At 42.8% G+C, this 17,782-nt stretch overlaps 1 protein-coding gene across 7 annotated transcripts in view; it reads right to left on the minus strand.

The window, feature by feature from the left end:
- Positions 1–17,782, minus strand: part of MEF2C (myocyte enhancer factor 2C) — a 159,067-nt gene that overhangs the window by 77,040 nt on the left and 64,245 nt on the right. For all 7 annotated transcript variants that reach the window (XM_058656352.1, XM_058656354.1, XM_058656357.1 and 4 more), the window contains one exon: positions 12,598–12,790. In XM_058656352.1, coding sequence (XP_058512335.1) covers positions 12,598–12,651 — 54 coding nt within the window. In that variant the 5' untranslated portion in view covers positions 12,652–12,790. The remainder of the gene's footprint in view (positions 1–12,597; positions 12,791–17,782) is intronic.

The raw sequence follows: 17,782 nt of genomic DNA on the forward strand, positions 1-17,782 counted from the left end.
AAGAAATGATATAAGGGCACGTGGTAACAAAATTTGCTTGCTGAATTTCAAAAAAGCATCTAGAGTTTTAGTGCTCTGCAGTGACCCCTAACTTCCCTACTTATCGCTGGTTTGGAACCATGCGTGGCGCTGTGTTCAGTTCTGAGAGAAGACATTTAGGAAACAAGGTATGCACAGGATGGCCAGCTGCCTCTGTAATGTCTGAGATGCAGGCTGCCTGGGAGCCACTAAGGGAAATCTGGATCATTTAGCCCTTACGAAGCAGAGTTTATGTGAACAGTTAAACACGTGCCAAGGTCCGAAGGGCTGTGGTCTTGAGAAGAGCTACACAGGTCACTCTATTTTGTTCCATAAAGTAAAACTAGGAAACTCTTTTGAAAATCTTCACCAGGTTTCAAAAAGGGAAAAATCAGGGAAGAGAACGCTCCGACAGGGGGTCAAGTCTCACTGAGCTGGAAGCACCTTACTCCTGGATGTAATTAAGAAGACCTGGACCTAAGCAATGCATAGAAGGTAGTCTTGAACAAAGCAGGAAGTAGGACTAGAGAATTTAGAGTATTTACTGCAGTTTGGAGATGTTTCAATCCTATGCCTAGGCAGTATGCAGTTTTGGGGGGAAGACAAATGCAATTGGTAAAATGGCTCAAAACAATCATGCACATAACATGTGCAGTCTCACCCTACAGAACATCACATATTTGGTTCCTCAATTCTACCAATACATTGCGTGATCACTTCTACCAAGAGATAAAATGGACTATCTTTTTGTAGTTAGAAAGGCACCACAGCGCAGGAAGAATCTGAGCAGATGACTTTAAATGATGTGTTGAAAATCATCACAGAAAACGCACTGCTCAGATTGCTAATAGAAAACTCACATTACTAAAATACGTTTAAAGCAGCAGGATATAAAGGGTTTGCAAAAAAGTTCATGGGAAATACATATTATGGGAAAAAATCCTGCATGGATCTCAAGCTTTTCAGCACCAAAATAAACTTGTCTTTTACTTCCAGTTACCACAAACTTCGTGAAATATCCGTAGATACACATCTTTACTGAAAATGTAGGTGTAGAAGGTAAACCTGGCAAATGGAAATTGCGTTTGAGTTCTGCCAGTTTGGGGTTCTGTGTCCTTGGATAATTCCACCTGCAAGCTAGAGGTGGTCAAGAGGCCTTGTGTGGATTGCACGAGAGACACAATATAGATGTGAGTGACGTTCGGCCTGTGAAATGCTACACAAGGTAGGTTTCAGTTTCCTGATGGCCGAAGCTTAGTAACATCATTTCACATGGTCAGAAACTGCTCTCCAGGCCCTGTCCACTCTCATTACTGCCACTCACTGATGTCTGGATGACATCTCTCTTCGCTAGGTCCCTGGCTTTCCTTCAAAGCTCCAACCATCACCTCTGCAAGTTTGCAATGAAGTCAAAGAACAATATTTGCTAAAGGATGTATTGATTGATGAATAAATGATGCACTATTTGGTTCTCCAAAATGCATAGTTGATAATGAATGTCTACACATGTGCAAGTGACTAGAAAGCTTGCCACCAAGAGAAGAAATTTTTCTAATAGTTGTCCTTAATTCTTTAAAAAAAATATGCATTTGCCAAAAGTCAACTAGAAAAAAACTGTACTGGGTTAAATGTTGTATGTAGGTAATATTGGAGCATATCATGTTCCTTGTAACTCCACGTATAGATAAGAGTTGACTTGTTTGGTGAATTTTTTGGGGAGAAGTTCAACAATTGTGCAACGGGTTATCTTGCCACACTTGACTGCATCTTCTTCTTGCAGGTGCTTTTTGGCACAGTGTGCTATCCTGACTTCTTGGGTAAATATTATAAATAAAGATGAGGATTGTTTCGTTCAAGGTCACAAAAATAGCTCCAGGATGGGCTAGAAATAGTACTTTCTCTCACAGAATTTGACTTTCTCTCCATTAGCTCCACTTCCGTCTCTCAGCTAACTATGAAGGTCCGCATGGCACAGACCCAGCCAGCTGCTGGAGGGCCCATGCACAGGTATTGCTGCTTGTAAGGCCTCATCCAGCAAGGCTAGCATCTCTGAGCAGTACAAGTGGGGTACTGTGTGACACATGAACCCATGTCAGAAGAGCTTGGCAGGTTAATGTAAAAAAAAATCAGACACTAAATTGAGAGCAGGTTGGTCCCCAGGTTCTGACAATACACTAAAGCTACTTTTGTGTAGTTCTGCGGCTAGCTCTGCCATCAGACACTCAGCCCATTGCCCCTGAAGCCAGGAGCGAACCACATGCAGGCACCAGTGGGCACACACGACTTCTCTATTTATGGATGTTTGTTTAAATTTCACAAAATGGGAAGCATTTTGGTTGGTGGCAAATACAGGTCTGCTTACAACCATTCCCAAAAGGTGGGCCTCTGATTTACACACAGGCAATGTAAATAACACGTTCTAAAAATGGAGGACAAGGCCTGTATCATTTCCTATGCGGCAGGGAAATTAGTCTGACTACTGTATAATGGAAGAGGTGTTCTGATCCACCTCTGACCCAAGTGCTTGCTCCGGGCCCATCCACAAAGCCGCCTCAGAAGACATTTTCTGCCCCATTCATTGAGGAGCCTTTTTGGCCCTTGTAAGAAAATGCCCTAAACATGGGGACAGCAGCACTCAGGAAACCCACCATCACGCTATCTACAGCGACCAAATACTGTGTGTCCACCAATCAGAACATAGCCTGGGCCTCATCTTCATGGTGCCTTCGTCTGTTCAATGAGTGGAGAAATTTGTACCTATTTCCTATACTCGGGTGAGTAATGATCCTCTTTTTAGTTCAAGAATGTGCTAGGGACCAGAGAATTCTGTCGAAGTTATGAAATTCCGTGGGTTTTGTTTTCTCTAAATAGCCACATTGGCAATAACTCCTAGTCAATGAAGGTATCTTCAGGCTCCTCCACGCCAGTGTGGATAATCTGTTTCCTCCCAGTTAAGGAAACGGACTGACTAATGAGTGACAAGACGGACAGCCCCCAGACACAATGCGCTCTGTAATCCAGAAGCCACTAGTTCTTCCTATGTGTTTAAAGGGTTAGCACTGGAGTCAAGCGTCTGGAACGGCAATCTTTAATTGAAAACAAGGGCCAGGCCCTCTGAAATGGGCTCTTCCCCCTCCCTTGTTCCTGACAGTAAGTAAAGGCATGACTGTTCTCAAGTCTTCCTCTCGTGCTTTAGTTTATTTCATTCAGTCTGTCATTAGGCAGGCTGGCGAGCTGGGGGCTTGGTGATTTCCCTCGGTGGGAGGAAGCAGCGGCACTGCGGACTTGTGCTGGGGACAAGTGCTCCTTTATACAATGAGGGGGCTGCCATCGCAAATGAAAGGACCTTTAGAGAACAGCGAGGGGACTCTTTCAGCAGCCGGCGACCATGTGCTTGCAACCCTCGAGCCTCCTTGGCGAGGATGACACAGCAGTGCGTCCGCTGGCACAGGGGACCATTGTCCTCATTAGCCTCGAGCAAGCCGTGCGCTGCCTCCCTGACAGACAGTAGCGTTTCCAAAGGGTTTTTCGGCAATAGTTCCTAAAATCCTGAATATCAGGAAAGGATTAAAATAAGAGGCCGTGGTGGTGGTGGGGGGAAGGGCATGTTTAGAACTTTTATCAGCCCTTCACCCTATGTCAACACCCCAAATCACAAATGAAACTTGAACTCTCGGGCATTGCACTGATGTGTTGGAACCCAATGAAATAAACTGGATGCACATTAATTCACTGGAGTGGTTATGAGCACCCGCACACAGTCCGGGCTCGAACACCTGTGACTGCTGATTTCTGGGACCCTCATCATCTACGTGAGGAAGAGACATGATGGAAAAAATCATGAAATCCATGAAGTTGGAGAAATTCTGTAGTGCCCCCCCCCATGTTCTTTAATTATTTTTACTTATTTTTTAAGCCTAGGAATGTTCTGGCTGTGACAAACAGAAGACTAAAAAGCAATATGACTTCTAGATTTTGTATAGCTATCATTCTGGTCAGCTTTGTTTGCGAGCCAGCTGAGTGATACACTCAATCCAACCTGTGCAGGTCATGAAACACAAGGATCTCTGTTTCTCTGCACTCTTTACTGCATGAAACGTAGACTGTGACACTAAGGAGAATCCAACGTGCCACACTCATGTTCTGGGGTGACGGGTGCGGGGGGGGCGCGTTTACCAGCTTGACGCAGGCCACATGGATGTAAGGTAAAGGTCAGGAAGTGCCCGGCTCAGGAAGCACATTTCTCTCTGTTTTCCTGTCATAACAGGAAGAGTGCAACGTCTTCCTTTCCACAATGGCTTCGGCTCTACCTCCCCACTCCAATATTTTCTCCCTCAGGGCCTTCCAAATCAATCCGGCAAGACAGAAGGCAGGAGGCTGTCTCCGCCACAGTTTCCAAACAGTTACTATTTGTTGAAATGTTAGTTAAATGCTAGCGATTTCTTAAGCTTAATGGTTCCAATTTAGAATTAAAAGTCAAATTTCCAAACACGGAGACTGGTTCCCTGGTGCCTATCCATGGTCCCAACATATTTCCAGGGAAATGCACACACACACTGCACATGATGCAATTCTGACTCATGTTCACTTAATTCAATTATGGTATTTTATGTTTGCCAGATCCATTATGTTCAGAAGCAACGATAAAGTTTTCAAACAGTCTTCAATGAGTGCACAACGGAATGTGAACTTTTATCATCAACTCTCACCGTAATAATTCCTGAATGCGCTCCATCTTCAACGAACAAATGAGAATGGTAGGGCCAGGGTGAGACTGCAAGGGACATGGCTTTTCAAACAATTAGCAACTTGTCTTTTAACTTACAGTTGGGAAGAAACCTTTTGGTTTATGTGGTCTATTTACACTGCTAATATTTTTAGAGCTGGTTTCTCAGTAATTCAGTGTCTCAGACACCGGGTGCGCTTGCAGAGCCCAAGGTGGCTTAGAGCAGACAGAACGGGCCCAGATGCCTTCGCAGAGCTAAGAGGCCCTTCCAGGCCAACTGTCTATATGCAAAGTGTTTTTGCGATATGATAAACAAAGCATCACAGCTTTCTTAAGTTTGTTTTGGATACAGACAAGGAGGTACACAAATTAGAACTTAAAAAAAAAAACCTCAAACTCTAATGTTGAGTCCATCCCTTACAGCGATTGAATAAGGAGAGGGATCTCATTCGTGCGAGTCAGGGTGGCTTCTCCAGGATTTACTGTCAAATAAAAGCGTGAGGCCACGCACGCGGTAGCTGGGATACTATCCCTCAGGCAGTAAAAGGACAGACAGAGCTGACATGAACATGCTGTCACGTGCTACATGCAGTTCCTAGCCAGCAAGTGCCCCACTACCACCACCGCGATTCAACTGCCTAGCAGGGCAACCATTTTCAAATTGTTTTTGAATTGCTAGAAATCAAACCAAAATGGATGAAACACACATCTTAGTACTCGGGCTCCTGTTTGTTTTTGGCATTTTTTTTTTAATCTTTAAAGTACAATGTGCACCATTTCCCCCTCTGGTTTTCTTTTTCAATCTTTTCAATCACTAGTAATTTCAACCAATTATTCTCTGAATAAAAATGTTTTCCCTTGTGATTTAAAGATTAACGAAAGAATGATTTAACTTGTAAGCATGGGGAACATTTCAGTAGGCACCCCTGGCATATACGATATACCCTATAATTCAGTTCTTAGATGTGTTACTATGAGACACCCCAATTTTATTGACATACAAATGAGTTCAATATATGTTCTATATTGTGAGGGGAGGCAGCTAGCTACTAAGAAATAACAGTAAGAAAATAAGGACGGGGAGGGCAGTGCAGTGAGGCTGCAGCTCACTTTCTGGGCCTTAAGCATTCCATACTCAGCACTTAGTTCCAGTTCTTATTTCTCCACTCCTGGTCTAGCTTCCCATGAACACAGCATGCAGCAGCAGAGGACGGCTCACATACTTGGATCCCTGACCCAACGGGGGAGATCCAAACCCAGTTTCGGGGCTCCTGGCTTCTTCTTCTGCCTATTCCAGTCCTGTCATGGCCATTTTGAGGGTGAGCTAGCAGGTGGAAGCTCTTTCTCTCAAATCAAATGAAAATAAGTAAACGACCTATAAAAGAAGGTGGTGGTGTGAAGTCTTTGCAGCAGTTTGGATTCAGAGCCCAAGGGCACTGACTGTACATCTTATCTACCATCGGGAACAGGTTTCATGTATCGCTCCAATGACAAAGGTAACTGGCCTATAGTAAAGAAAACCGAATGCGTCTGCACATTCTGTCAGCACGAATGGCAAAGGGGATGCATGCATCAGTGACTGCATCACTTGTTTTCCAACTTGTGGTTAGGTATGCATCCAAGAGCCATTAATTGATGTTTTTCAAGTATCCAACTCCTCATATTTAAAGACGGAATCAATCTCAACTTGACTAAGGTTTTTGAAGATTGATGGATTTTTACTTGAAAAGTCAGAGTTACAGAGGGAATTAGTGACATGGAGAGACGTCTTTCATCTGCTAGATCATGCCCCAAATGGACATAACAGCCAGAGCTGGGCTAGTCCAAAGCTAGCAGCCAGGAGATTCTTCCTTGTTTCCCACATGGGTGCAGAGACCCAAGGACTTGGGTCATTCTTGGCTGCTTTCCTAGACCACAAGTAGGAAGTTAGATCAGGAAGTGGAGCAGCCAGGACATGAACTGGTACCCATATAGGGGTGCTGTTGGTGCTGGCTAGTGGAGGATTAGTCTGTTATGCCATCATGTCAGTCCCAATTTAAAAAACATTATATTGTATTTTTAGGATGGAACTCCCAGATTTAAAACTCCAATTAACGTTTTTCTTTACTGACATTCTGGGTATGTCACCTGGAAGAAAAGTTTCATAAAAAAACCCCGAAATTTCTGAAAATTTAGCTAAAATTCTAAGAATCCAAAATGGTAGAAAACGAAAGCAAGGAAGGGGTAAAATAAAAAGTTCTTCTGTTATTCTTTTTGGGGGAAATTGACCCATTTATTTTTATTTTCAGTTGATTTTACAGTATCATTACACAGAAGTTTTTAAGGGCTGCATCGAGATCTTCCGTGTCTCTCTTAGCTCATTCTGTATAAACTACAAGTCACAGAAAGACACTGAGATGGGAGACAGAGGAGGGGAAGTTAGGAAATTGAACAGTCATGAACTCTGATTTCATTTTAATCATAAGGGAGTTCTGCTAACAGGGGAATGTTGCTAATTGTCTTTTACGTTTGCTCTGTTTCTTGCACTGATAATTACATAAAATTTTTCTTTGCTAGCAAAAAAAAAAAACCCTATAAATATGCCAGATATGATGACAGGGAAGAAAACTTAAGGCACATAAATAAATCTTTCTCTTAACAGTTTAGTTTCTCATTATGTTTTTGGCAGCTATTTTCCCCTTATAGCTATTCTAACATTAAAATATCTTTTGAACCCACAGTTGTATAAATAAACTTGGGTTTACCTCCCCCATCCTATCAAAGTGGGAAAGCTGAAAATTTTAAGCACAAACATGAGAAAACAGGTCTAGTCTAAGCATCGATACATTTTATAAAACTTCCTTCTTATTCAGATAGATGCATTTCTAAATATACTTGTGGAAAGGTCTCACATGGACAACATTCACTTAAAATGTGCTACAGAGGCATGATTAAAAAAAGTCTCCGCCAGGTGTAAGAGGGTGTAAGATTATAATTGTCTACATGATGAAGGGATTTAAAGGGTAAAACGAAGACACACAGATGGCGGGACTGGAATGGCAGCGTTAGCATACGTGGGAAGCTGCAAGGGACAAAAATGGTGATTTAGTAGTTAAAAACCATTTGGTCAGTAACTTTGGAAAACATGTCCTTCAAGCATAGAGTTTAGGAGACTCCTTCTCCCTATCCTTGTCACAAACCCTACTGCACAATTTTTCCTGAGTGGCGTCATCCCTGGCTTATCCGAGGACACACTGTCCCACCTGCCTGTTCCTCTATGCTGCTGGTGACTTCTGAGGACTCCTTCCTGACCTTTCTACTCTATACTCCCTCTCTTTGTCCTCCACCTCCTGGTATTCTTTTAAGGGTAAAGGTCTTTGAAAGATTTATATTTATTTTTATTGGAAAGGTGGATCTACAGAGAGATGGAGAGAAAAAGATCTTCCACCTGCTGGTTCACTCCCCAAGGGGCCACAACAGCAGGAGCTGAGTTGATCTGAAGCCCAGAGCCTAGAGTTTACTATGGATCTCCCATGCAGGTGCAGGTCTCCAGGCTTTGGGCTGTCCTCAACTGCTTTCCCAGGCCACAAGCAGGGAGCTGGATGGGAATTGGAGCAGTTGGGACATGAACCCATGTCCACATGGGATCTTGGTGAATTCAAGGTGAGAATTTAACTATTGAGCCATTGCACAGGGCCCAAGATAAAGCGCTTTTGAAATGGATGTCCAGGTACACAATACAGGAGCTGTTCTGATAGAAATCACATTGACTGTGGGGTGAGCATCTAGCATAACAGGTAAGATGGCCATATTCTACACCAGAAAGTATGGATTCAAGTCCGAGCTCTGGCTTCTGACTTCCGTTAATGCAGACCCTGGGAGACAGGGATGGTGGCTCATATCTTTGTGTTTCTGTCCTGGAAGACCCAGTGGGAGCTTTGGGTCTGGTGCAGAACCAGCTGTTGCTGCATGTGGGAAGCAGAGCAGTAGATGAAAGTATTTTCTCAGGCTCTCTCTCACACACACTTTCTCTCCAATGATTTTTGAAAAAAAAAATCAAGTGAAATTCACGATCATATCTAATGGCTCAAGGAGCATGAGTCTCAATAGGAATAGCTAATAAGTACATTTTTGAGCCCTTCTGACATGCTACAGTCTACACTGATCACCTCATTTGACTAAGTCAATGACCTGATGAGGCAGTTACCACTTTTGAATGCTCACCCTAGAGATGAGGCAAGTGAGCAAGCTCCAAGTAGCGGAGTGCTTTACTGGAGTGCGGACAGTTATAGGGTGGCAGAACCAGGACCACAGTCAGGTTTGTGTTCCTCCAAAATCTATTCATTTAGGAGTCTTATTATACTAAGTGCAGCATGACTTAACTGGGGAAAGCAGTGACTTAACACTCTGTTCTCTGATATTATGTTTCACTGGATGCATCGCAGCACGACTGAGAAAAGCATATGTTGCTTGATTTGAGCAAGAGATTTGGGCTCAGATCCTGGCTACTAAGATTAACAATGTGACCTTGGGCTTGTGGTTTAGAATGTAGCAGGTTGACCTTCTGAGCTTTGCAGCATCTGGTCTAGTCTAGTGCTCTATTTCTTCTTCTTCTCTCCACAATCATCTACCAGGCTCTAGTTCCTCTTGCCTCCCTTGGACTCCTCACCCCAGTTCTCCCCTCTGCACAGGTGCCACTTGCCCATCGAACCCATCTGGTAGCATTTCTGTGGCTCCCAATGGTGAACATTGTTGTCCCATTATTCTTTTACAGTGTTTTGATACTTTCATATGAAATTCACGGGATTTCATTCAATGTTCCTATGAAGGTCATTTTTGCCATATTTACAAAGTTCGCGTCTGTTTAATTACAAGTCCACAATCAGGGACCACAGGTCAAACTCAGCCCCTGTGTTCAGGTCAGTAAGACCTATTTGGAACATGCCATGCTTATTCACGTACTCCTTGCCTATGGCTGCACAGATCTTAGAAGGCGAGATAGACACTCCACTGCTCACCACGAGAGATGCTAGCGACTGCTTTACAGAGAAGCTTCAGGACCCCTGTAGCAGGCAAGGAGCTGGATGTAATTCTTGAGTATGTAGTGCTAGACACATACAGCTTGGTAACACTTGATCATTTAACAAATGAGTGAATTATTCAGCCGAAAATGGGACTGACAAGGACTCAGCAGAGTAATGCATGTATAGTCCTTGGCATGTAACCCATGGCTACTTAATCACTGAGTTGTTTGGAAAATGTCTATGAAATAAATTTAGAGTGCATGATTTTTTTTTTTACATCGCAGCTTAAAAATATCCATCTTAGACTAAAAATTCAGAAAGCAGTACCTTCTATAAAACTAAGATCTCTGAAAATCTTGTGGACTGTTAATTTTAGCCTCCTAAATTATTTATATTTATTGTTGGGCTTTCTGAATTTTAGCTGGGTTTTGCTTCCATCATGCAAGAAAAAGGCAAAATTGACTGGGAACCACTCTGTTTCCTAACAGTTTTGTTTCCTAATGATACACAATTGATCGTGTGGGTTCTGCCCTATTTCATTTCACACTCTAAGTCTGAGTTTCCTTTTTTTTTTGGTGGTGGGGAGGACACACCCTTGTCTGTGCACAACCAAATAAACAAGGGCAATGGCAGAGGACTTGGATGACTTCTAAGAAATGATGATGGGGCCACTGAGTGAGAGAATTTGCAGGGCAGTCTGTGGCGGGGAAGCTTCGGAAGAGGCCGAGCATTCACCACTTTCTTTTCTCCCTGGACATATGCAACTCAGAGGAGGCCCCAGGTGGGGGCCGCTGTCCGGTAGGATGTGCTGTGCAGATGTGTCAGTTTTCATGTTGAGAAGTGACTGACCGACCGTAGACGCTCTCAGATGGGTGGCAGGACCCCTCCCGGGGGAGGTCGGAGTGCACATACATAGGTTCTTGTGCAAGGTGTATACACTATGTATGCATAGTAATTTTCAATTTTTCTAAGGCCATTAAAAAGTGCTGAGTTAAAGGGTCTATTGAACTTAAAGACTAGAGGAAAGAATAAAAACCATCTAACTTCTACAGAATAAAATCAAGGCATTCATCCCTGGGGTGAGAAAGGAGAGTCAAAGTAAGCTGACTTTAAATAATCTCTCTTCTCTTAAAGTTATTATGACTTCTACAGAAGAGAGTGATGGCAATTATAAATGCAAATATATCTAAATGAAAGAAAGTTGTTCTTTTTTCATTTCAAAGTATGGGATAATAATTCTCATATATCTATGTGAATTTTAGGTTCTTTTATATTAAGCACAATGAAAGCTTATGAATTCAGCCCACAAAATTTTTCTGCTGTATTTGTAAGTGAAAGGAAGATACAGGGGTTCTTGTGAACCTAAAAGTTACTTGGTCTTATTAATAATGTATACATGCTAATGCAGACAACTTGTGAGTGTACCCCAAACAGGTTCTAGTCTAATTAATCAGGCCTAAATAATCAATGGAACATGCTGTTCACTATTTCAATCTTCAGGTCCAACCTACAAACCAGTTTAGAAAACAGGGGTCTTAGTTCTGACAAAATAATTGCTCTTTGATTAGACCCACAGCAGTAAATGATGTGTATAAAAACACTGAAAAAGTCCTTTGTAAACCTTAGCATTATTCATTTTTTAGTGCAGTATTCAGCCTAAAACAGTCCACGTGTATCTTAACAATACATAATAACTTAAAGGAGTATCTACTTGAACTAAAAGGATTCTCTCCTTCCTAAAGGCATCCTGGCTTTGATGATACTCATCAAAATTTACATATGTAACAATACTGAATTGTAAGCACTAAGTCAGTACTAGTCCTACTTATAGGTCCAAGGAAAAAACAAGGGCCGGCAAGGGAGATGAGTGTCTGGTGGGCTGTTCCCAAGGCTGACCTCAGTATGGACAAGAGGCAAACACTTCTCTCACCTGCCCAAGTGACGACTGTTCAACAGCTCCCGTAGCTCCACGCTCTGGCTGACACCCAGCAGCCCTGACACATGGACCATTACTAAACCTGGAGTAGGATGCACATCAACCACCCCCAGGGTAAAGAAAACCAGATGGGGGCTGCAGGCATCCAGGATACACACATCTTGGGTGTTGCATTGAGCAGTTGGATGTATAAAGTCTTCAGAACAGGTTAATTGTTGTCACACAGACATGATCACTGTAGTTCTAGAAAAAAACTTCCAACACCATCTGCCTCGAACAGTTTTTACACTTATTTTTAATTGTCACACAGAATTGTGTAACTTCTTGCCCACGTTTCTAAAATCCAGGAATTAAGGAAAATGGCATGAGTGAATGGACAGTTCATGCTTTAAATGACTAGTATCTCATGTGGGCGTTCTCTTAGTTATTGGCAGCATAGTGTTAACATGCTTTGGATGTCTTTCAAAGTGTCTTTTACTGTGAACAGAGCGAAAGCCATTTTTATACAAAATAATTGGCCTATATTAAAAACCTCTCAATGGATGGCCACAAAAGACCTAGTTCCCATGAATATAAGAAAATCTTTGATGATGCATGCAAAGTAGTACTGCTATGCTTATTAACTCTTAATTATTAAGCCATTTGTGTCACACAAGTTCAGGCTCCCACTTAAAGCTCACGTTGAAAATGTCTGTAATGATCACAAATGTGTAAACTGTATCTCCTAGCAGACACAGTGACTTGCTTTCTTTACCACTAAGACGCACTGAGCATGCCAACTGGCCATTTTGTAATTCATCAAAGCTCCTCTTAATGCATGTTTGCAAGTTCAAAGTGTTTCTGTACCCTTCTGGTGGAAGTGTCATAAAGAATCCATGTAAACAATGATACTGAGAGAATTTTACCCCACTCACCTGTCTGTTACGTTCATCCATAATCCTCGTAATCTGGATCTTTTTTCTCCCCATAGTCCCCGTTTTTCTTCTCTCTCTCGTCCCTGAAATTATGTATTTTTTCCTTCCTTTGCTTTCTCTTTCCTGTTTCCTTGCAGCAAATGGCCTTCTTCAGCACTTGCACAGCTCAGTTCCCAAGTTCCTGCATTCGTTCCTGGAGAACCAAAAAGGAAAATGTCACACCACGGCAGCAGCAAGCCAGTTTCACAAGAACTAACGCGGTCTAGGTTCATCAAGGAAATGCACTCTATGGGAGCAGAGCAATCAAATGAATGAGAAGCCGTATTTACTGAAAGTGCACGGTGCGGGCTGCATAGAATACCTCCTAGGGATGGTCTGTTTGCCAGGACGGAAAATCATCCCAGAAGTAACTGAACAAGTCATTTAAACAAAAACCAAGCTTTAAGTTCCAACACTTGAGATGTATTTTTTTTGTAAAGAGTTTCTTAATATTTTTTAATGAAATTAGGTGACAATTTTCACCCTTCTGTTATGAAAAATTACCTAAATCAGAGAGTTAATGAACCTTTCTGTACCTGTGTATGCTAAGTAGGGCAGCTAATTCATTTCTGAAGGGAAAACAATCTCCTATTTTGACAGCAGAGGTGATAACGTCCCTCGTTATGCAAATAGGATGGACGATTACGAAAGTGCTACTTGATATATGTAAATGCCAGCTCATTTAAATCTAAATCCCTTAATCTTTTTTTTTTTTTTTTTGAAAATTGCCATTATGAGAATGCTGTAGACACACTACAGGATATTTAAGCTTCAGTTGAGAGCATCTGGAATGCCTTAAACTCTAAGTCGAATCCATATGCAGAGCAGAAACGATGCAAAAATCGAGATGATTACTCCATCGACAGCTATATCTCCGTTTAATAAAAAGCCAGTAAGTCCCCTCAAGGGAAAACACTTAAGGATATCTTTTATGAGAGTGAGATGAAGAAATACAAAAGCTTCGTACCTAAAAGGGGATCTCTGGGTCCTGATGTAACCTTCATGAAGGACCGGGAATGAGAGCTGATACACAGCAGGAGTCCAGAGCATTAAAAGTGTATGTTTCATTTTGCTGTAAACTGTCTCTGAAGACACAGGACTATACGAAGAAGAGCTGTTGCCCAATGAGCAGGTTCCTAAGCAGCTTTGCACAGCGCTTCCTTCAAGTGCAGGCAGCAGCTTCAGTTACTAGCCTACCTTTGGTCAGTGACAGCAAACTCCTTTACACACTGCGCAGAATTTCCTTGTTTATTTTGGTTGGCGTGTCAGACAACGGCTCTGATAAATTCCCACGTGTATTATGTAACTCCACACCAATGTCTAGGCGACTTAATAGATTGTTTGGCTCTAATTCAAAGTTCTTGGAATGGGAAGTTGGTATATACCCATTGTGATCATCAGCTGTCTTTTGATTTCTCTAATTTCTAAATTTTTATCACCTTGAGTCCATCTTTTTTTTTTTTAGTTTAACTTTTCTGTGATTATCCAATTGCAAAAGCTATTACGATGTAATTAGTTCTGGTGGATTAAGCACCACTTAAATGCTCAGCCTCTCCACTCTCCTGTTGCTGGAGCCTTTGAAGAACCAGCTCAGTTCTGCCTCTCGCAATATATATGCTGAGTGACACCATGACCTCACCATTGCTGACCCAAGACTACCATGTTGGCTATACTTTCCAACTATTGGAAGAAGTTCAGCAAGTTTTAAAAAACTACATAAATAACACACACTTGACAAATATACACAAACAAATGAGCTATTAGGAGATCTTTGGATCACACAAAAATGTGAAAAACCCACAAAGCACAATTGCATCATATAATCCGTGTTGCCAAACACTGGCCACCCATCTACTATATTTAGAAACAGCCTTAACTATCATTCAACTGGCCTACTTCCCTGTGTTTCCTACGGGTTTACCTTAGCAGCAAGCAGCATTAGAATGGCATTTCCCATGCATGTGCAAGCACCCAGAGAGACAAACAGGCTCTGTGTCTGTCACAGCAAAGGCACTGGGGACAATTTCCTTTCCTTTCATGCAGCCGGGGGCTGGTGGAACTATCGGCTTACCAGACAACGTCTGCCTAAGCACTTATGCACTCTAAGGTGGAAGGTCAGAGTGGACAGATTAGAGGGTGGTGACAAGGCGCGGGACAGCGGCTGTGGCTGGATCTCCATTTCCAAATGCAAAGAATCAGAGAAGTAAGAAAACCTCCCTGGAGAACAGGCTCCCCACAGGGGCAGTGCCAGGCCACCACTCTGAAGTTCGAAAATTTGAAACAGGAGACTTTTTTTTCTTTTTAAAGAGCAGAGCAAGATCTTCTAAAACAAATCTTTTCTTCTTTTTAAATGTCTTACAACATTTTGGGGAATATTTTGCCAGGAAGAACGTATGTGTGAATGTGTGTGCACACAGATGTAGGTATCAAACAGCTCATGTCAAAGTCACTGGAGATATTTTTTTTTGAGAATGCAAGGTACGGCCACGAACAAGCACATTTCCATTTCAACAGAATCAATCTGCTTTTTCTGGCTTTCTGTAGAATGGGTTTTCTAGAAGTGCTGCTCTCTGAACATGTACACAATGAAAACTCTGGCCTAATGTTCACACGAGAAGTTATCACGGTGAGGCCGCCCCTAAGTAGTTCGTAGTTTGAACACCTGATTAGGGCCACCACGTGGTAAGGTCAGCAAGAACTCACCAGTTGTTTTCTGAACATGACTGTTCTGTAAGGTGAAGTTTATGCAAAAATAAGATGGCAAGGTCAATTTCAAGTACTCCTCTCTGAGAGGCCTAGAGAGGCAGCGGGAAAGGTTATATAACTTCAGTGATCTGTCAAACAGTGCTGTATGCATGCGACACAAAGAATGTAGGAGCTGAGTTGCACACAGTAGAATGTCAAGCTACGCTGAGAACAGTTTCTTTACGTACAATCTGCCGACAGCTTAAAATAACTCCAGCCGCCGGGCCGGCCGCTACTCTCTTCCACATGAAAGTAGCCTTTTTGGAAAATGACAGAGCCCCACATAAACAACCAGTAATTAGAAGAAGAAATGCTCTACTAGGCTTCCTCTCTACACAGCGACAAGGGCTTCTGCATTTTTTTGTCTTGTTTTGGTCAATCTCAATCAAAGAAAAATGAAATCAGGCTGCTTACTGAAAAAAAGGGGAACTTTATCGTGCCTGACTTGGGTTCACTCTGCATTTGGCACAGTCGAAGGACAGAGGCAAAGTGGTCGGAGGCCCCGGGGACCGGGCAGCTTTCTTCAGGGCACATATGCGGGTCATTCTCCCACCACGCTTGCTCTCTGCTCCCAACCGTGCCCTCCAGTGACACCCACCACCCCCTCCCGCCCTCCCTGCGGCCCTCTTCCTCCCTCCCTTCCTCCTCCAACTCCCTCCCAGTAGCCCAGCAGCATCTTGACAGAATGGCAGGAAACACGCACAGACTGGGCAGGGAAGGATGTGATGTCAGCAACCACGAACAATCAAAGGTGGAAAGGTGCTTCCTTCCCTAAACTGTTCCAGAAGCGCAAAATGGGAACCAAAACTCTCCACTTCCTTCTCTAGTAGAACCGTCTGAGCACGCCGGACTAAGCACTGGTGCCCAGAGGCCTGGGAGCGGTTCAGAGAAGGGCCACGGAGGGAGGCCAGCCCACCCCTGGGAAGCCCCCTGGGAATTTCTAGCTCCCAAATACCCGTGAGGGAGCCGTGGACCAGGAGCAGCTCTGACACATTCAGGAATAAAACTAAGCAAACCAAAGTTTCCTTGGGCACAGTTGCAGAAGGAGCTCCATTTCCCTGCATCACACAGACCTTACACAAATCACCTTCCACCATCCTCGCGGCCAGACCATCGGAAAAGCACCCGTTGAGGCAAATGAAGAATTGCATCCTGGGAAAAAGCCCCCATGCACAGAAGATACCATTTGGTTGGAAAAAAAAATCACAAAAACTATTAAAAAATTTGTCTTCAAATACATTGATTTCTTTTGCTCTCACATCCAAAAACAGAGCCATCTGGGTGGTGGGGGCTCTAACGCCTTTTTAGAAGGAAAGCCACTGACTTACACGCTCAGTCTCGAGTGGAGCCACTTATTTTTAATCTCACAGTGAGATTCTTTCTCCTGCGACAATGGCAGTCTACGGTTTCTGTAGGAAGAAAACCACATATCAAAGGGCTCTGAGTCATCACCAGATCTCAATCATCTTCCCACAACACTTTGATTTAGAAATTAAACATAACCTTCAGTTGTGTGTTTTGATCTTAGATTGAGACTGCCATGCCACATGAAAAGATGTGGGAAGAAATTAATTCGCTTCTGCTCAACTTCTCGTGGCGGAGCCTGAATTTTGCTACACTTGGTGCAAAGCAGTCACTTGAATAAAAAACAGCCTACAAATAGGGATAAACCATGAAAGTGTGTGATGTCAACTGGCAAAGAATAAACCCTGGCTTTCTTTCATTCACATTAGCAAATAACCTGTTCATTGACTTACATTTTCCCTCGCATGGGCACCCTCATAAACTGCTTTGTAAAAATGCAAGGCTTGACAACTCAGCATACTCAAGCATACAACAGGAACTAGTATTGCTAATAAATACAGGTGAGCTGCTTAGCATGGGGCCACAAAGACCACGGGCCTGGCTAATGACTAATCCAGACAATCCCCTGATTCATGATCATCTTTGATGAACAGTTTTGCTTATTGTGTTGTATTTCCATGCACTCCATTTTCTATTTCATCATTTGTGTGACAGATCGAGGAGGGGGTAAAATGATATTTTGGTTGAAAGGAACAAATAGAACATTTACTTTTTTCCTGCTAAGAATTGTTCTGACATTGAATTGTTCAATTCAATTGGATCCTTCTCGCTTGTGTTCAGCTACCTGATGTCTCATGATCCAAGGATTTCCTGAGTGGACCGTGTCATTTATAAACTGTCAAACCCATAGCCAGGAGCGCAAGACAAGTTGTTTTAAAGCCGTGGAACCAAGACTTATTGTCTTAAGGATAATTCAACAACAGCCACGCCTTACCAGAGGATCAAGCACCATCAGGCCAAACTGAGTTACTTCTCCAGCTTGTTCTAGCGTGGGACATACAAGATGAGTTCTGGGACATCTTTAAGACACACTGGT

This window comes from Ochotona princeps, chromosome 28 (assembly GCF_030435755.1).
Source record: "Ochotona princeps isolate mOchPri1 chromosome 28, mOchPri1.hap1, whole genome shotgun sequence".
NCBI lineage: Eukaryota > Metazoa > Chordata > Mammalia > Lagomorpha > Ochotonidae > Ochotona > Ochotona princeps.